Source organism: Triturus cristatus, chromosome 4_2, assembly GCF_964204655.1.
Source record: "Triturus cristatus chromosome 4_2, aTriCri1.1, whole genome shotgun sequence".
Classification (NCBI taxonomy): Eukaryota; Metazoa; Chordata; class Amphibia; order Caudata; family Salamandridae; genus Triturus; species Triturus cristatus.
Window position 1 is genome coordinate 661224413 of NC_140586.1, and position 20324 is coordinate 661244736.

Here is a 20324-nt window from a genome sequence, read left to right on the forward strand (position 1 = left end):
TATTACCTTGTTTTTGCAAAGCAGCTTTTCCTCCTTTTGTTTTATTTTATTTGGGGGCGGGGCGCAGAGGGTTGCCCAGGCACCCCCCTGCATCAATTTGTTGGGGGCAGTCAAGGGAGCTCACCCATCGCTGCCTGTCCAGCCTCCGCATTAGCCAGACCTCCAAGTGTGGTCGTGGGAGCCAACAGATTCTATCTACCTACCTGCTCCTGTTGGCAGGGTGCAGTCTTCTGCGATAGCTGACCCACTCCCCTCAGACATGGGCAAGGGATGCGGGGGTGAGGCCAGCACCATTGGGCGGGCAACGACGGTACTCCCTCATCCTCCTACGTTTCGGGGGATGGAGTCCCGGGCCCCTTATGTGCATAAACACCCCAGGGAATGGGGTCCCCACATATGCCCCCTCCCGGAGGAAAAATAATGAATTGTCCTGGCCTGCTAAGGGAATAATTCGAGTAACGCCGGCAGAGCCCCAGACGCTCAGCTGGGAAAAAAAGGTAAAAGGTTGCTAATCTTTGAAATGCCATTACTCGGGCACCGAGGGCCAATTCTGATGATCCTGGATCATATTACACCTGGTACTGTTCTCTAGTATTCAGGGGCAGTTGCAGCTGACCTCCTCACCTCCAAAGCAGTGTAATCCTTAGAGAGCTGGTTCTCCTGGCTCACTGCACCAACCTTCCTCCTGCTCTCCGTCTCTGGATCCAGGGCTTCCCCCAACTGGTCCTTAGGGGCTGTAGGGGGGGCCAGTCTCACTGGCCCTTGCTGAGGACCCCTGGTCCTGGGGTCAACTGGGGCAGAGTTCTTAGTCCTGCCTGAGCATCAGGGGATTCTTCCTTCCAGTTGTTCATGAAGGCCCCAGGGCAGAAAAATACCAGGAAAGAGAAAGTCTCCCTCTTGTGCATGAGTTTTTAATTTAAAGGGGAGAGGAAGGTTACTGAAGCTAGGCAACCCTGGCCAGTCCTACGGTGTCAAGTCATCTTTCCACCTCTCTCCCAACCCTTCTGCACAGCATGCTGGAACAGTTCAAAATGGCGTAATCCAGGAGTCCATCCCTGGTAGAGTGTAGCAGCTATCCTGCACTCACACCTAGAAGGGACAAGAGATTGAGCCTTCCCTCACTCTCCCAAACAGACTCTAGACCTCACTAAAAGGGAAGGACTACTGCAGCCCCCTGCAAAAGGGGCAGCAAGAAAAGGGGGGAAGAAAATCCTAATGGGGTTGTCAAAATTGCCCTCACCCACTAGTAGTGGTATGCTTCCTCATAGGGCCGTTGACACACCCCGGCGCAGACCAACGCTCAGGGTAGAGCGCATATGTTCAGACATTTTTCATGAGGGATCCCTATTGCAGAAAGAAAAATAATTAAAACTGTCTAGGTAGGTACCCTCGCAACTTTATTATGGGCCCCGCTTGGCAGGATTAAAAGTAATTTTATGATCGGGTATATTAGAGAAGCTATGTCTCCATTACCCTGTCTGCATGTACCGACATGTTTCAGCCTATACCAACTGCCCAACTGGGTCAATGGCCTTCCTCAGGACACACTATTCGGAGGTAGCAGAGTGGCCAGTTTAGAGTCTTTGCACCTTGACGAAACTGTGACGAAAGTGTGACTACAGGGCGACGTCCACACTCTGTCCCCAGGTTCCAAGAATCAATATTGAGACTCGGGTACACCTCTGAGTGTGTCTACCAAGGGCGAGTATTGCCCCATTCCTAACCCTACCGTATAGTTATTAACTACAAGGGACTTTAGTATAAGGGATCTGTAACCTGAGGAAGGCCATTAACCCAATTGGGCAGTTGGTATAGGCTTTTTTTTGCTGCCCCATTTGTAGGGAGCCGCAGTAGTCCTTCCCTTTCAGTGAGGTCTAGAGTCTAGCAGCTGACTGATTGATGCAGATCCTTCAGTCCCACAACATACCTCGTCAGGAGCTGAGTGAAGCACTGTTAATGGCTCCCTTTGTATGGAGAGGCCTTTGTTCCTACTGTTGGAGAGAAATGTAATTGACTAGGCACAGGAGGATGAAAAAAGGCCTGGGCTCTGATCCTGAACTGAGCCAGAGAAATAGGACAATTCAGGATGACCCATAAATTGCACAGAAAACTTTTTGGAACTTGCAGAACTGATTTTCTCGCACAGGTTGCACCCCAATTCCATACGGCTCAGGTCTGGCCAAAGGGAAGCGAAACTGCACTCTAAGGCAGTTTTCTCCCTATGCGTATAATAAAGTGTCACTACAGACAAAACAGTAAAACACACTGACTTTCCCTATTTGTGTACATTAAGATTGTAAGGCCTCACCTAGGTCAATATCTACCGAGCTGCACACAACAGTAGTCTCCCAAGCGCATAGCGAACACAACAAGATGATGGACAGAGTGCTGAAACTTTTCAAGCACTCACCCCCAGTCACAAATCTGGGATTAATCTATTGTTCTTTTGCTCACTATGCCAACCCTGTTTGGACTAAGCCATATGCAAATAAGTCTAGACCCTGTTCCTCATGGGAACAGTCCAGCCCGAGCTGCTAGGCCCAGTGGCGTAGCTACACCTGAGGCTGCCCGTGGCGGCCCCTGAGTTTGCCGCCCAGGTGGCCATCTGAAGAGTAAGGGGGGAGGGGTGTGCTGGCGATTTCGGCAGCGGCCACCACTGCCACACGGCTATGGCCCAAGACAGACCACCCCCTCTCCCCCACCCCACTTGCTATGCCACTGGCCAGGCCAGGTCCTCCCTGGACCGGAAACAAGCATCCTGGGACCGGTTTCGGGGTATCACATCTGGGCATGCCACTTTGGGGCAATAAAAGAAATAAATAAAATCCATAACACACGATAAACGTTTCAAAAACCTCAGATTCAGCATTGTTCTATGAGTCAAGAGACTTCTTGGATTCAAGCAACTCCTTAGTGAAACATTTCATAAGCAGCAAGCAACAGCATAAATGATGCATATTCTATTATCCTACCACGGAAAGATAGAACCAAATTTGATTGGTCTTTAAAAAGAGTACTTGCGATCACACCCGCAGGAAGACAAACCAAGCAACAGCAAGGTGAGTTAAATGTGAGCATCTGGGGGGGGGGGGGGGGAGGGGAGGGGCGAGCATGTGATTTGATGGCACACGCGGTGGGCAATCAGGAATAGACAAATATGTATGCAGTTTCCTGACCCGGGGACATGTAAGTGCGCTCCATGCGGATTGAAAGGCAATTGTTGGACTAGGATACCCTGGACTCCTGCTGAATTGATGAAAGATGAGATCGATTTGTAATCCTATGTACTTGCTTGCCTAAATTGTCAATGTAATTGTCTCTGCTGCTGCCTTTGTTTCTAATAAAAACTGTTTAAAAAAAAAAAAAGTGGGCATCATTTGAATCTGATGACAATAATAAAATTCTGACTTCAGGAAAGTGAGTGCCACTAGGACAGACATTGCATGGCACTGAACTCTTATATGGTCCAATAGAGGCCCGTTTCTGGTGTGATCCTGCTGGCTTTGTGGCACCAATTTAAGGGGATTGAGACTTTCATTTACATGAGACCTTAGGACAAGACATGCGTTCCAAGAAATAAAATACTGATTTCTCTATGTTTGTAAAGAGTGGGTTAAATAGTAGCAAAATAGCAAAAAATGTAAAATTGGAAGGACAATGTTGTGCTTTGGCCTCTCAAAAGACACAACATGTTAAGTGAACAAGAAGCATTCAAGCATAATGGTTGTCAGAGTCTTACTTGAGCTGAAATCGGGGTCTGCAGCCTGATAGGATGCAGATGGGGCCAAAGGAATTTTCTGTGAACTGAAGGTTGACTTCGAGACACTTTTGGATTGCTTGATCTGATTCACAGCCTAAAGGAAAAATAAATATTAAATTATGTTACACTTATGGTAGGACCCTTGAAATAGTGTATCACAAGTAAATTAAGCTTAGAAAAATAAAATGTCTTGAATTGAAATGTTAATGGCATAAGCAAAATGAACTTATGTGAAACAGCAGAAGGGCATGGAGAAGCGACGGTGCCCTGGAGTACCACAATCCAGAGTCTGCATGTACTAGGCAACCCAGTTTCCACAGTCCAGAACCAGGAGCTCAGAATGACACTGCTGAACCTAAATCTGGCATACGGTGCAGTGAATAGCCCTGCGTGGACTCAGGTCACTCCCCATTTGCTTGCAATCAAAGAGCAGCCTTAATTAAAAAGTCTGTATATAGTTTGTAAGCCTCTCCCTGGCCAATCCCCACATATCTCCAATGCATGTATTTGAGATAATCTACTCTCAAACTTTTGATAGTTGCCAATGAAGACTCAAAATATATGGTGGCAGAATTCTTCACCTTCATCGTCCCTCTACCTCTTTTTTTTTTTTTTTTCGTTTTGAAACCGTTTATTACAAAACTCAAAAATATACAAATATGGGCCAACAACCTTCCGGCCGGCCGCTAGCAATGAAAGGAGCATACGATATACATTTATAAAACACATGGTGCTGCGGCTGAGCATGCACAGGAGTTAACATCGTTGCGAGCCACACCATCCAGACCCCACTATACGGTTCCATTTTAAACTTAAAGAACAACAAGTACAAACAAACCCACAAGGCAATCCTCAATCAGAAATAGCAACACGTGCTCCCCTAGAGGGGGGATCCTAGCCATCCATAGGAATCTCAAGAGGGGGGAGAGATCAGAACTAGGGCTGGGTAAACCCAATGCCCAGGTACCGGGGGGATGAGGTGGCTAAGGGGACGGGGCCGGCGACGGATCAGGCAATAACGGTGGAGCACAGATTCCCCCGCGGTAGGCGTTCCAGGGGCCCCACACTTTCACCCATGTCCCAGGCTTACCTCTCGCCACATACACCACCTTTTCCCGAAACATGCACCAATCCATATGTTCCTTCCAGGCCGAGACAGTCGGGGGCCTCCGGGATCCCCACAGCTGGGCAATATCGCGCTTGGCAACCATATACCCCAGAGTCACCCACCACGTCTGCGGCACCGAGTAATCGGTAGGCTCCCACACATTCAACAGGCATCTCCTCGCTTCGGGCAACAGCGCCACATGCGTAACCACTCGCAGCACCTCATGCACACCACGCCAGAACCCCTCCATCTCCGGGCACTCCCACAAGATATGCAGAAAAGTCCCCAACGCACCACACCCACGCTTACACAAACCGTCCTCAGCATAGCCCATACGCAGGAGCTTTGGCCCCGTCATGTAGACCCTGTGGAGTATCTTGAGCTGGACGAAACGAAGGCGAGCCGGTATGGCCACCTCTTTCGGGGAGGCCACCGCGGAGATCCAGTCCTCGTCGTCCAGCTCCAGCCCATCGGCTACCCAAGCCTCACGAAGGGCAGTCAACAAGTTTGAGCGGTCGTTGATCAGTTTTTTGTAGATCAGTGAGATCGTGCTGTCAGGGACGTGTCCATCCAGCACTCTATCCTCCAGGGGGGAACACTCCGGGATGGAGGCAACGTCCGGAAAGACGGAGCCCAGCGCATGACGGACCTGCAAATACCGAAAGTACTCGCTGCCCTGCAACTGAAATTCCGTCTGCAGCATCTCGAACGTTTTAAATCCTCCCCTCGTCCAGAGATCCCCCACTTTGCTAATGCCTATTATGTCCCACTTCTCAAAGCCCTTCGAGGTCCACAAGGAGCCCAACCGCTCAGACGCGTATAGTGGTGACGCCCGGGTCAAACGGTCCTTCCACCCCATAGCTGCATTGGCCGCGTGCCACACTCGCACCATGACACGCGTGGGGCCCGTTAGGCGAGCGTCGGGCGCGCTAGAGTAGAGCGCTCGATTATGGTCACCACCTGGAAGTAGTATCCTATCCATTTCAAATGCCGGGTTTAAGGCGGGCCCATATAGGCCCTGATTAATCGCAGCTAGCTGGGAGGCCCAATAGTACCGTTTAATATCCGGGAGGGCAATCCCCCCCATCATACCATGGGAGCGTCAGCTTCGCCAGGGCAATACGTGGCCTCCCGTCCCAGAACAGGCGGCGCTGCAAACTCTCCACTTCGCGGAAGTAGCGCGCTGGGACGAGGTCCATAGTGTTCTGCAACGCGTACAGGAAACGCGGCAGCGACATCATTTTAAACAATGCCGCCCGGCCGAGCGGCGAAAGCGGCAAACGCCGCCAGCGCGCGACATCCTCTTTCAGACGCTGGAGGGGGGGGAAGCAAGTTCCGATCATACCGAGCCTCCGGGTCCAGAGTAATGAAGACACCCAGGTACCTAAATCCCTGCGGGGCGACCTGGATCGGACAGCCCCGCGGGAGGATAGGAGCCTCCCCGGAGAGAACATACACACACGATTTAGCCCAGTTGATGACACGACCGGAGTTACGACCGAATGAATGCAAAACATCAACCAGTACTATGAGTGATTTACGTGGGGAAGCTAGGTAAAAGAGGATGTCATCAGCGTATAGGGATACGCGGTCCTCATACTCGGGGGTCCAGCGGAGACCACGGATGGAAGGCTCCCACCGCAGCCACTCCGCCAGGGGCTCCAAGGCAAGTGCAAAGAGGAGCGGCGATAAGGGGCAGCCCTGCCGTGTGCCCCGGCCCAGCTCGAACGGAGCCGATACTCTTCCGTTCACCACCACCTGCGCCAATGGGCCCGAATACAGCAATTTGACCCAACTGATGAACCCTGGGCCAAATCCAAACTTCGCAAGCATCGCCCAGATGTATGGCCATTCAAGCGTGTCAAACGCCATGGTGGCGTCTAAGGACGCCAAAATGGCCGGCTCCCGTATGAATGGGACACGTGCGAGCACACCGTGCAAACGCCGCAGATTAAGGGCTGTGTTGCGATGGGGAATAAAGCCGGACTGGTCCTGATGAACCAAATCGCCCACCACGCCGACCAGCCGATTGGCCAGTACCTTGGCGAGAATCTTGGGCTCCGCATTCAGTAGCGAAATGGGCCGATAGGATGTAACCCGGTCCCGAGGTCTCCCCTCCTTGTGGATGACCACGATTGTAGCCAGACGCTGGTCCAGCGGGAGGGAGCCCACCGAGTGTGCCGCCAGGAACATAGCCCGGAGGTGGGGTGCCAGCGTATCCGGTCGCAACTTGTACAACTCGATAGGGAGACCATTCGGACCCATGGCCTTGCCGGAAGCGACCGAGCGTATGGCGAGGGCGATTTCGTCGGAGGTGGGAGCGGCGTCCAGCGACACCCTGTCATCCCCGGAAAGGGACGGCAGCGCGATATCCCTGAGCAGGGCACGGGAATCCTCTTCCGAGCAGGGAGACACCGGGGAATACACCCCACGGAAATAATCCGCGAAACAGGAGACGATTTCTTCTGGCTCAGTTACACACTCACCATCCGTTTTCTCAATCAGCGGGACCACACGATTCGCTCTCTCTTTTTTGTCCAACCACGCTATCAGTTTACCAGCCTTATCACCCACATCATACAGTCGCCCCTGTTGCTCTCTACTGAGGCCCCTGGCCGCCTCCGTGACGAGGGCCCTATAGGCCGCTTGCTTGAGTTGGAGGACATGTAATGCGGCATCCGTCACCCCACCTTCTAGATTACCCTCCAACTCGGCTATTTCAGCCTCCATCCGGGTCACCTCCTCCCGCTCGCGCCTCCGGGCGTGGGAAATAAGGGATAGGGCCTCCCCTCGGAGTACTGTCTTGAAGGCCTCCCACAGTGGTACAGCCGAAGACACGGACCCCACATTCTCATCAAAATATCGCTGAAGGGATTTAATCAATTCAGCGCGAATGGTGGGGTCGCGCAGGTACCAAGGATTGATTAGGACCACCCTACCCTCACCCCTCGGAAAGACATCAAAGTGCAGTAGGAGCGGGGAGTGGTCCGAAATACCCCGTGGCAAATGGCGCACCTCTCCCACCCTCCCAACATAGGCCGCCGGGACAAGGACATAGTCTAGTCGTGAGAGACTACCATGGGCTCCCGAGTGGAAAGTGTACTGCAGCTGCGTGGGGTGTTTTAAACGCCAGCAGTCCACTAATCCAAATGTATCCAAGAGGCCGGGTAGCCACGCCTGTGCCCGGGGGAGGTCCCTAGGGGGGTGACGATCCACAGTCCCAGATACCACCGCATTGAAATCCCCCCCCACAACTAAAAGCCCCCCCGGAAGGCCAAGGAGAAGGCGCCCCAGGTCTGCAAAGGTGGTCGACTGCAGCCCCGGTGGGATGTATACTGACACAAAGACAACCACTTTGCCCTCCAGTCTTCCCACCAAGACCGTGTAACATCCCCTGTCATCGTGGAGCACCTCATCAATCTCCAACGGGAGCGAGTTCTTCACCATGATGCCCACACCCCTTGAGCCAGACGTGAAGCCCGAGTGAGCTACTAGGCGATAGCCACGCCGATTCATGGCGCAGAAGGAGTTGCCAATGAGGTGTGTCTCCTGCAGAAAGACTACATCGGGCGAGATTCGCTTCAAAAACTGCAGGACCACACCTCGTTTGATCCTGTCCCCCAGTCCATTCACATTCCAAGACAACAAAGTTAATTCCCTACCCCCCATCATATACAGAAGCCATCATTCGTCCCCCGGAGAGCACTTTAGAACTAACACAAAAATACGTTTGCCTTGTGATAAAAACGAACAACACCCCATCCCTACCCACCCACCCCAACAGAACTCCCCCCTCCCTGCACCCCTGCATGAGCCCGAACGCTGCAACGTGCAGTGTGCCTGTCGCCCCATATATAGTTAAACTAACTAGACCCCCTAGAGGAGGAGGGAGAACCCCCAATAGACCCAACACAACCTCCATAGGAGGGGAACTTACAAAGACTGACGCAGAATCGAAAGTGGCATCATTTTCGTCCAGAGTGAGGCCCAATATTAAACCCTCAGTCCCGATCCAGCGTGCCGTCTCCCCCCGCCGCCCCCCCCCCCGCCCCCCCGATCACGATCCCCGGACAGAGTATCCAGCCAGTCCCCGGCCGCTTCGGGACGATCAAAGAAGTGCGTGCGACCATCCACCTCCACTCGCAGCTTGGCTGGGAAGAGCATGGCGTATTTGAGGTTTAGGTCCCGAAGACGGCGTTTGACGCCTAGGAAGCTCAGTCTCTGCTTCTGGACCGCTGGGGTGAAATCAGGGTAAAAATTTACCTCCATATTGTCTAACTTGACCGGTCCATGCAGTCTGGAGGTTTGCAGGATAGCGTCTCTGTCCCGAAAATTGAAAATCCGGGCAATGAGAGGTCTCGGAGGGGCTCCGACCTTCGGCCTTCCCCCGGGAACCCTGTGGGCCCTCTCCACAGCGAAGAGTTTACTCAGCCCCCGTGGCTGGAGATGGGTAGCAATCAGGTCCTCCACAAAGAGATCCGCCGCCGCCTCCTCGCGTCCCTCGGGCACCCCGATGATGCGGATGTTGTTCCTCCGTGCCCGACTCTCGGAGTCCTCCAGGCGTCGATCCATAAGCGCACTCGCCTGACTAAGCCGGCGCACCTCTGTTTGTAAGGCCGCCACATCTGTCGTTAGGCCCGATGCGGTGTGGGCCAAAGAATCTACTCGGTCGTTGGTTTTGGAAAGATCGGCCCTCACCAGGCCAACATCCACGAGGACCGAGTCGATCTTCTGCGCCAGTGTATCGAACCGCTGGCCCACCGAGGCCTTCATCTCGGCAATGGCGCCCATGACATCTCGCAGAGTCAGATCTGCGGGCAGGTCTGGGGCATCAGGAGGGCTCTCAGGGGACTGGCGCGGTCCATCGGGAGATCCCTTCTGGAGGGTATAGCGGTCCACAGGGCCGTTTCTACCATTAGGCAAGACTAGGCGGCTGCCTAGGGCGGCAAAAGGGCTAGGGCGGCAAAAGGGGGATTTTTTTCTTTATTTGAACCTACGAAAGTAAAGAGCAGCTACTGACGTTACACGTACAAAAATCACGTTCACGCCGCCCACCTTCCATCAGATCATCACAGGGGAAGAGCCTCTAGGATTCTTCATGGCAAGTGACAGCCATCGGAGCCGCGATGTTCTGCTTAAACTATTCGTCATCATGCTCAGCGCCGAAGTGAGCGATTGCAAAAGCATGCTGCGGATTCGTTCGCACATGAAAGTTCATTGTAAAGGTCAGTGACAGTTTTTTTAGGAGTTGGAGCCAGTTCAGGTGCCTCGTGCCTGCCGTCCCTTTCCTGACTTCTGGGAGTACAGAGGTGTCGGAGATCGAGCAGTGTTCCCCGCACGCTCTGACTGGCACTCATCTAGTTTAAGGTGGCCTGGACTTGGCTGCCAGACTGTAGGTGGCTGCTGAAATGAAGGCTTTGTGGCTCGATGCGAGAATGCGCTCTTGTTTGGAATGAATGGAATGACGCGTGATGCAGACCCCCGATCATATCGCTTTAGGATTTCAGAATTGGACTGCACAGGGAGAGAGATGGGATGGCTTGTGCACATGTTTAGGGACGTGTACGTGTGTGTGTGTGTGTGGGGGGGGGGGGGTAAGGCCCACTTTGTGCCTTGTGTGTGAAGATGGAAAAAGGAGGCGATAACAGCTGCAGCAACAAGAGGTACTGATGTTTAATCTCGAAAAGAGTTATAATGAATCTATTGTCTCTGGACATCGGCCGCTGCCTCTTGCAAAGAAACACAAGATGCATTTTTAACGTTTCTAAACACACGATTCTGCATCAAACAGAGTGCCCACATAGAGCTGGGTGTTGATTTGTTTATGTGTCCTGTTACCTATGCTGCAAGGGGGGGGGGGCATGCTGAAAGCCCTTTGAGCGCTATGGGCGTTGCGCGTCTGACCTAAGAGCTGTCCAGAAGGTCACGTGTGCACCAAAATGACCTGCAGGGGTCTCGTGGCGCTCAAAAAACAATCCTCCACTTGCGAGCGGGGGTATGAGCTCTCCCTAGGAAGGGCTACAATAAAATAAACTAACACACCAGAGGCCCGCAGGACCCTGCCCTGCTCACCTCCCATCCTAATACTTTACACTGCCCCTGTGGGTGCTTTCTCCCACCGGAGTCTAAACATCCAGTCATAGGCTCAAGGTGGCATGACGTAGCATTGAGGGCCCCGAACAGTGGTGAGGGACCCACATTTCACCATCAGACATTCAAGTTTCAAATAATCTTTATTCGGATATTAAAAAATAGCCATAAAAGATACATATAATACAGTCGGGCCTTCATCTAATACAATATATTTCATACATTAATACAAAATTCATGATAAAACAGACATATTAAAAAACTATCCATCGATATCGAAATCTAAAATCTAGACCCTATAATGAGGGCAGTCTGGTTAGTCATCTCCCCTGGTCTTTCTTAATTTAACTGCCAAACGCAGAAAATGTACCATGCTAAATAGTGTAAAAGGATCAGAGGCGAGTTTGAGAAATAAAAGAGCCACTTTAGCCTGTCTTATATTGGCACTTTTTAGGATTGTTTTTAAAAACAGTGATCGTGGGTAGGCAAAAAAGGGACAAATTAGGACAAAATGAAGAGTGTCTTGCGGAGATCTAAGATCGCAGCCGCAGGACCCTTTTAAGCTCACATCATGTACAAAACCCACTGGGACGGACAGTATATGGGGCAGCAAATCCAATCTGGACATTAGGAATCTATCCTGTCTATTGTACATATTGGCAAGATAGAACTCCATGCCCGGTTTAACTTTAATGAGCTGGTATGACCTTACTGTGCTTTTAAGCCCTTCTCTTGCCTCTCTGGTCCTAACCAGATGCTGCCTACAATCTATCTTTATAACACCCTTGTCTCTACTAACCAACGTGCGTGGTTCATAAAAAAAGTTTTCGTGGCCCAGTCTGGTCAGTGCATCCCTTACATATTTAAGCCATGGTATTCGAGGCCACTTATCCCCTTTCATACAATCCTCTAAAATCAATCTGCTTAAGTTTGCCTCAGGATTTGTCCAAATTTTTATCCAGCAGAAGATTGGGTTAAAGGCAGCCTTATCAGTGAGGTAATCTATACCTAACTCCTCATGTGCAATAAACAATGAAATGCATGTTGGCACTTGCAAAAGCCTTTTTAGGAATTAGTCTTCTTCACGTTGGATGTTCCCCACATCTGAGAAACCCCAGACCTCGCTCCCATATAGGATCTTTGGACAACATACCGAACTATATAGTTGAGCGATTTCGTGCGGGGACCAGCGACCTAATCTTGTCGCATAATTCATAATAGACCCCGCGGCGCTGGGATGTTGGCTACATTTATGACTTACTAAGGGCTTAAAATTGAGACGTTGGTCAAAAATAATCCCCAGATAATTGAAAGTTTTTACTTTTTCAAGTATATGGGTTCCTATTGAGAAACTACAGTTCTTGGCTGGCTTTTTGCCCACTTCCATAATATATGATTTGGATAGGTTGGGCACTAGGTCTAAATCCGCCATAAACCTAACAAACCCATTGATAAGTGCCTGTAGGCTCCTTCCTGTGCGGGCCAAGAGGACTGCATCATCTGCATATAGGAGGACTGGTATACTTCTCCTCCCTATGCAGGGGCAATCTGCCTCCAGAATTCCCAACGCCTTATCTAGCCCATTTATATAAAGTGTAAACAGAAATGGCACTAGGATACAGCCTTGCCGCACCCCTCCCCGGCATTGAAAGTCGTCTGTGAGGTCACCTTCATCGGTAAATCTCACCTGTGCCGTGGTTTCGAGGTGAAGTGTCTGCAAGACTCGTATCAATCCTGGTTCAATGCCCATCTCTGCCAGCATTTCCCACAGCTTTCTTCTGTTAACACAGTCGAAAGCTGCTGAGAGATCCATAAACGCTAGGTACACAGTACCTTCCCTGGCCAGAGTGTATTTGGCCACTAGATGATAGAGATTAAGGCACTGGTCTATGGTATAGCGCCCATTTCGAAACCCGTACTGGAGGTCGGTAATAATATTATGTTCTTCGGCCCAATCCGAGAGACGATTTAAAATGACTCTCCCCATGACTTTCGCCGTAACATCTATAAGGGATATTGGGCGATAGCATTGTGGGTCATTTCTATTTCCCTTTTTAAATATTGGGACGATGACAGCAGTAGACCATGATCTCGGCATGCCCACCTCTCTGGCAGCATTTAATACCCTAGACAATATTGGGGCCCAGAGATCCACTTGGCTTTTAAGTAAATCTGGCGGAATCCCATCAGGCCCTGGCGCCTTTCTCAGTGCCAGGCCGTCTATTCCTATTTTAACTTCTGTAACCGTAAATGGAGTGCACTCACCCTCAGGTAATTCTGTGACTTGGGATTGCCCCGATTATATAAACTTGTGAAATGCGCTACCCAAGCCTCTGGCAAGATGTGGGATGCCACTTGTGGCTTATTCGGGGCTTGAAAGCATGGGTCATTTATTATTCTCCAGAAGCTAATCATATCGCGACGCTCCGCTGCTTCTCTTAATGACTCCCAGGCCTGAGATTGGAGACAATATTTCCGCCTGTTGAATGCTTTTTATATTGATTCCTCCAATCCATAATCACACCTCTGTCCCTTGGGGCTATTTTAAGTGCCTGCTTCAAATTTCTGAGGGCCTTAGAGCATTCCTTATCAAACCATCTCGGGCAGGGGTCGGTCTGCTTTTTCAATTTACGCCTTAAAAGGCTATCGATGTGTTGGGCGGTTCTCTCGAATGCTGCAATCAGGTCGCTCCCCTCTATAGTGCTGTCCAAGCATTTCCACGTATGACTATCACTATCTACAAGCAGCGCTCTGTGTAATGCTAGCCCATCGATCTTGCTCCATTTAATTCTCCTACCCTGGTCCATTGCCTTATATTGTCCCTCAGTGATCCTTTTATCCACTTTAGTACGCAAGTCTAAAATCCCTATTATTAATTCTAAAGGATTGTGGTCGCTAAATGCATTAGGGACTATCGAAAAATGACTAACCCTACCAATTAAGGCGTTAGAGACAAAGATGTAGTCGATGATAGAATCACAGCCCCGTCCCTTAAACGAGGGAGTCATTGTGCTTGATGATCCATCCTCGACTAGATCCATCGTGTGTTTTAGGGCCAGTTTGCCCAAAATTGTTCCTAATGCCATGCCCTCTCTGGAGTGCTCTGTATGCCATCCCTTTGTAGTGGGGCAGGCATCCCATATTCCTCCTTCCCATTTCAAATAGGGGCACGGGTGGGTATTAAAATCCCTTTCATTTCACAGGTTACCTGGAGAGGATGTGGCTAAATGACTAGAGCGGCTGATTTTAAAGCTGGGGAACTGGATTCGAGTCTCGGCAGGGATGCGCAACACCGTGTGATTCTGGGCAAATCACTTAATCTCCCCATGCCTAAAAATGAATGTGTCCATCTGTAATGCAACTGGTGCTCATGTAAAGCGCTCTGATGCCTTCTGGTGGAGTTCACGCTATATAAAACTGCAAAACAATACTTGGTAGGGGGCCTCGTGCTGCTTTTGGGGAGCATTGAATCAGATGATGTAGTCTAATAACAAATTGCACGGCGCAAGAGGCTTTTCTCATCACCATAAATTCATAAACAGCCTCTGAAGACGTATAACCAGTAGGCGTTTTATACAGCGCTATATATGAAGCTGTGTGTGTTCCGCGGTGCGCAGTGTGCCTACATGAGACAGTGGAGACCTGTGGGAGGGATTTATGAGGCCAGGATTGAGGTTCTCGCCCAGGACCATATATGTAGGAAAACGAGGCCGCACAAGGACGTCCTCAAGGGAGCAGAGCAGGAACACGAAACTGAAAGACAACACACCACACTCTCCAACATGCAGCAGTCACGAGTGACGACCCCTCAACGAGGAGAGAGGCAAAGACAGAGGCTGGCAGAGTGCAGCTGCATCAAGGCAGAGGCCTCGTCCTGGGCCGAGGTCTAGAAGACATAAAAAGAAGCACTTCGGCAATCTGTTCACGGTCACCTACCAAGGGTCAAAGGTCAGCTGCACATGTGATAGTTCAGGAGCACCCCCTGCAAGGAAGGCTAAGGGAACCCTAAGGGGCGAGGCTCTGGTAGGATTGAGCACACGAGCATTTTTAATGTGTGAATGAATTAATGGGTGAATGAGTTGAATGAGTGCAATTTGTCTGTGGGAACGGGTATAGTTGGAAGAATGAAAGTAAGCTAGAGTGCCTTTACGAGGGATCGCATAAGACCATGTTACGATAGTAATTAAATTACCGCACTAATACTGTTCTTCCTTCTACCAAATTCGCAAACATTTATTTTGCACGAGTGCATGCATGGGAACAACGCGATTGGCCAGAATGTTTGCGGCATTTGTTTTTTGCACTGATTTTTAGCACACAATATAGCACTAAGTGCCGGGTTTGCAGAATTCCTCCTAATTTTGCAGTTTCCCCAAAAGTTCCCGATAATATGCAGATACAGATAAAGTTAACCCAGTCTTTCTTCAGCCGACAAAATTAACACTACTGAGTTGGGCTATATTACTAATTATCTGCAGCGAGGGGCTGTTGCAAAAAGTGCTGCACAGAAAAAAAAAACTGTTGAAAGAAGAGGGGTTTTCTTTATAATCTCGCTCTACATCACCGAATGTTTATTTTTCTTTGGTTAGAGACCCCCAACACGTCTCCTCCTAGAAGTGTCAATTGGTAGGCACCTTAATAGGGCTATAAATGTTTTTTGCTTTTGATTGGGGGGATTGCTGGCAGTAGGCAAAAATAATATTGTGTTTCGTATGTGGGCATTGCATGTCTACATGCGTGCTTGGCGGAAGGTTACGTTGTTTCTGGTTTTGAAAACGAGTTGCACTTAACGCCTCGGTGGTATTTAGACACAAGGCTCTATTGGGCATCCATGTACATAGTTCTGTGAGTGTATGGCTACCATAATGTTCTGGCCTGTGCCTTACGTTGAGGTCATTTGCAGGATTGACTGTTGTGATCGTGTTTCCTGATAGTAAATGAGAGTAACATAGAAGGGTTCGGCAGTAGAGGATGTGCCTCTCTAGCCTGGATGACGGGGGAGAGAGTGATGGTAGTAAAAGGGAGGGGGCGGCATTTTTCAATTCTCGCCTAGGGCGGCAAAACACCTAGAAACGGCCCTGGCGGTCCATACTGTTGGCCTGATGGACGGCGCCACGCCGGGTCGATTTGGTCTTTGCCCGGTCTCCATCTTGTTTCGTGGCCATGGCCACCAGTCTCCCAGTCGCACCAGCCACGTCGTGTAGGGCAGGAAAGCAGGGCCACGAGCTCCGGGGGGGGCCACCTCAGAGCAGCGGGGTGGATCACAGCCTGCAGGCAGGCAGGGTCTCCCAGCAAGGCCACACCAACACCAAGGGCTCCGCGACCCAACCTCGCAGAGACGGCAAGGGGGTGTGAAAGCGAAAGCGAAAGTGCGGGGTACGCGAGTCGCCAGGCCCTGCCTGCCGCTGTTGTTCACTTTGTCACTGGATTACCCCACAGCGCAAATCCGGGGTCCGGCGAGGGGAAGGCCGCAAACCTCAATCGGTGCTCACTCCGGTGTCCGAGGTCCGATTCGGAAGCGGGAAACGAGTGCCACCTCAGCTCAGGTTCACCAACATAATCCCCTCATCCAGGGCAGGATAATTTCAGGATAATCGTAGGAGGTTGCGGAGGTCCTCGGGAGCCTCGCACCTACGCGGCCATCTTGGTTGCGCGCTAGGCTCCTCCTCCCCCTCTACCTCTATTAGAGGTTGGACAATGACTTCTTGGAGTTCCCGAGAGCCATCACAGAGACACCTCTTTGCTCTCAGTCTGCGAAGGAACCTCAGCAGCATCAGCAGTCGACACAACACTACAAGTCTATGTGATGATTCTTAATTTTTATTTGTATTCCCTTTCCCTCACAGTGTTCCGAGACACCTGTATTTAGCACATTAGAAAAAACCCAAATGAATAAAACGAGGATCAATGACCAATGGACTCCATAATGTAGGGATAGTGATCAATGGATATATGAAAGATGCAAAAGACATTCTGCTAACCCAGGGGTAGAAAGTGTGCATAGTGACAGGGAACATATTAAAAGTGAAGAAGGCAGCACAACACTGTGTGGATGTGTCCCCCTGGGCACTAGGTAGGTCTCCGGGTGGTGGTCTTTATGCCATCTTTGAGTAAGTTTAACTGGTTCTTCCAAAATGAAATAATCAGAAGCGTATTTCTTCTGGAAGTGAGTTTTATTCACTTATCTTTGAAGGTTTAATCGTCTTATATGTCTCATTTGATTTTTATCCAATGCATTTCGGGTTAGAACAACCCTTCATCAGGGACAAATCTGTAATGCAACAATATAATGAGGAAACAATGTTTTTACACAAATGAATTATTAGAAGTGTGGCATGCTCTCTGGTGTGGTAGTTATCTCTTTCAATCTAAAGGCAAAGACGTTGGAGAAATCAACACTTGGTGGCAGTTACTGGGAGGAGATTAGACTGTTAAAAGTGTATTTAGTAGGAGGAGTTCTGTGGTTCTCCGCACGACTATACAAATGTACTGTTAGTCATTGGTGTTTTTTATTCATACTTCACGTATAGAAGGTGAACCCTTAGATAGAGCGTGTGAACGGTACAGATGGATTAAAAACTCGTGTGGAATCAATATTGTTAACAGGTGAACGCTTGAATGAAGCTGCTGGCGATAGTGATATTAACGTTTAGTGCACACGGCGCGAGTGTTGACAAGGTGAACCCTTGGATAACACGTATGAAAGGTTCGGACGGATAGATGACTCGTGTGGGGTTCATATTGTTAAAAGGTGAACGCTCACCTTTTAACAATATGAACCCCACACGAGTCTTTTAACAATATGAACCCCACATGAGTCATCTATCTGTCCGAACCTTTCATACATGTTATCCAAGGGTACAACAGATACCCCAGCAATACCAACCCTGGTGGAGGGTCTGCGAACCAAGATCACACCAGAAAGTCACGGAGAACAGAACGGCCAAAGAAGCCGTCTCTTCGGACTTGGCTGTCCAGGCAGTAATGCTTGGTAAAAGTGTGCAGCGAGGCCCACGTAGCTGCCTGACAGATGTCCTGCAAAGGAACGCCACGTGCCAAGGCAGTAGTGGCTGTCGTTGCCCTGGTAGAATGGGCACGCAGCCCCACAGGAGGCTCCTTCTTAGCCAACGAGTAACAGGCTTTGATGCACAGAATGACTCACCGAGAGATGGTCTGTTTGTACACGGCCCGACCCTTCTTGGCGCCCACGTAGCCAACAAAAAGTTGGTCATCCACCCAGAACTGTTGTGTGCGCTGTAGATAGGACGAGAGCGTACGTTTTGGGTCCAGACGGTGGAGTCTCTCTTCCTATTTTGAAGGATGCGGAGGCGGAAAGAAAGTGGGCAAAGAGATGGTCTGCCCGATGTGGAAGGGTGTGACAACCTTTGGCAAGAAAGAAGGACGAGTTCTTAAAACCACTTTGTCCGGATGAACAGAGAGAAAAGGAGGTTTCGAAGAAAGAGCCTGGAGCTCACTCACTCGTCTAGCAGAGGGGATAGCTACCAGGAAAGCCGTCTTGAGAGTAAGGGACAGTTATGAAGTGGCTCAAAGGGAGCGCACATCAGATTGGTCAAGACAAGATTTAATTCACATCGAGGTATGATGAAAGGCACGGGAGGAAACGTGTGTGTAATTCCTTTCAGGAAGTGATTAACAACCGGGGACTTAAAAAGAGAAGGCTGATATTGAAGCCGTAGAAAGGTGGAAATGGCCTAGAGATAACCCTTGATAGTGCCCAGAGCAGAGCCCTGCTGGGCCAAAGAGAGAAGGAACAGAAGAACCTCGGAAAGAGGGGCCGAAAGGGGATCCACAGCCTTTGCCGTGCACCATGCCACAAATTTGTTCCACCTGCAGGCGTATACCATCTTAGTGGAGGGACGCCTGGCTGCCAGAATAATATCACAGACTTCGGAAGGAAGGTCGAAAGCTGTCAACAGTCACTGTTCAATCTCCACCGTGGAGGAGTGTGGCTCAATGGTTAGAGCGGCAGACCCTGAAGCAGAGTTCTGGCCAGGGACCAGGGTTCGATTCCCGCCTCGGCGGGGCTCGGGCTCAATTTCCTCGGACCTGTCTATTCTCACCTCGGTGCCTATGCTAATCACGGGCCCCACGCTGCAACTCTGGGCAATAGCTTGCTTAGCCTCCACACCGGCCCCAACAGCGCTAAGGATGCCTGGCTTCACCCTGGGGGTGCCCAGGAGTGGACACTTCACAGGGAAAGCCAGGAGGGGTTCCACAGCGGTATGAGTATCAGCGCCAGGAAATCGCCAAGGCGACACTGCAAGGTGGCCGTCTGGTGACAGTGCGCTCTATAAGTACCTTGACATTTACATTTTACATTTCACCCATGGAGGTGGAGGCTGGACAGGTTCTGATGGTGGACCATCCCCTGCTGCTGCGACAGAAGATCCTCCCGAAGAGGCAGCCAGATCGGGGGATCGATCGCCATGCTGAGTAGCTCGGGATACCAGTATCTTCGTGCCCTATCCGGAGCCATAAGAATGACTTGGGCCCGTTCGCTCTGGATCTTCTTCAGCACTCTGGGCAGAAGTGGTATAGGCGGAAAGGCTTACAACAGACCACAACTCCACTCGCGATGAATAGCATCACCGAGCGAGTGCCTTCTTGGAAATTCCAAGGCGCAGAACTGATGACTTTGCTGGTTCTCTTCGGTGGCGAATAGATCTAACCACGGCTCTCCCCGCTGCAGAAAGAGACCTTGCGCCACGTCCGAGTTCAGATGCCATTCGTGATCCACCATGCACCAGCGGCCGAGTTTGTCCGCCCTGTCGTTCAGAGAACCCGCCAGGTGTTGAACCACCAGAGAAATTCCCTGATGTTCCAGCCATGTCCAGAGGCGCTGACAGAGGGTCCACGACCCCACCCCGCCCTGTTTGTTGCAGTACCACATGGCGGCAGTGTTGTCCGTGAGCACCTGCACTACACTTCCCCGGACAGAGGGAAGGAATGCTCTCAGTGCAAGTCGGATCGCCCAAAGCTCCAAAAGGTTGATATGGAGCCGGGACTCCGCCGGAGACCAGAGGCCTCTGATCTCCGCCTCTCCCACGTGGCCGCCCCGTCTCAGGAGGGACGCATCCGTCACCACTGTGTGCTCTGGTTGGGGAAGGGAGAGGGCTCTGCCATTGACCCAATCACGATTTGTGAACCACCACTGCAATTGTCGTACAGTGCCCTCCGAGATCTGGACGTGATCAGACAGGTTGCCCTGATGTTGTGCCCACTGGAACTTCAGGTCCCACTGCAGGGGCCGCATATGCCATCTGACATGTTGCACAAGGAGGATGCAGGAGGCCATCAGGCCCAGGAGCTGAAGGGTCCTCCTGACTGAAACCCGGGATAGAGGCT

General features: G+C 50.7%; 1 protein-coding gene across 12 annotated transcripts in view; it reads right to left on the reverse strand.

Annotated features, from left to right (window-relative positions):
* PATJ (PATJ crumbs cell polarity complex component) overlaps positions 1-20324 on the reverse strand; it is a 1359209-nt gene that overhangs the window by 375344 nt on the left and 963541 nt on the right. For all 12 annotated transcript variants that reach the window (XM_085602445.1, XM_085602441.1, XM_085602446.1 and 9 more), the window contains one exon: positions 3740-3854. In XM_085602445.1, the coding sequence (XP_085458571.1) occupies positions 3740-3854 (115 nt within the window). The remainder of the gene's footprint in view (positions 1-3739; positions 3855-20324) is intronic.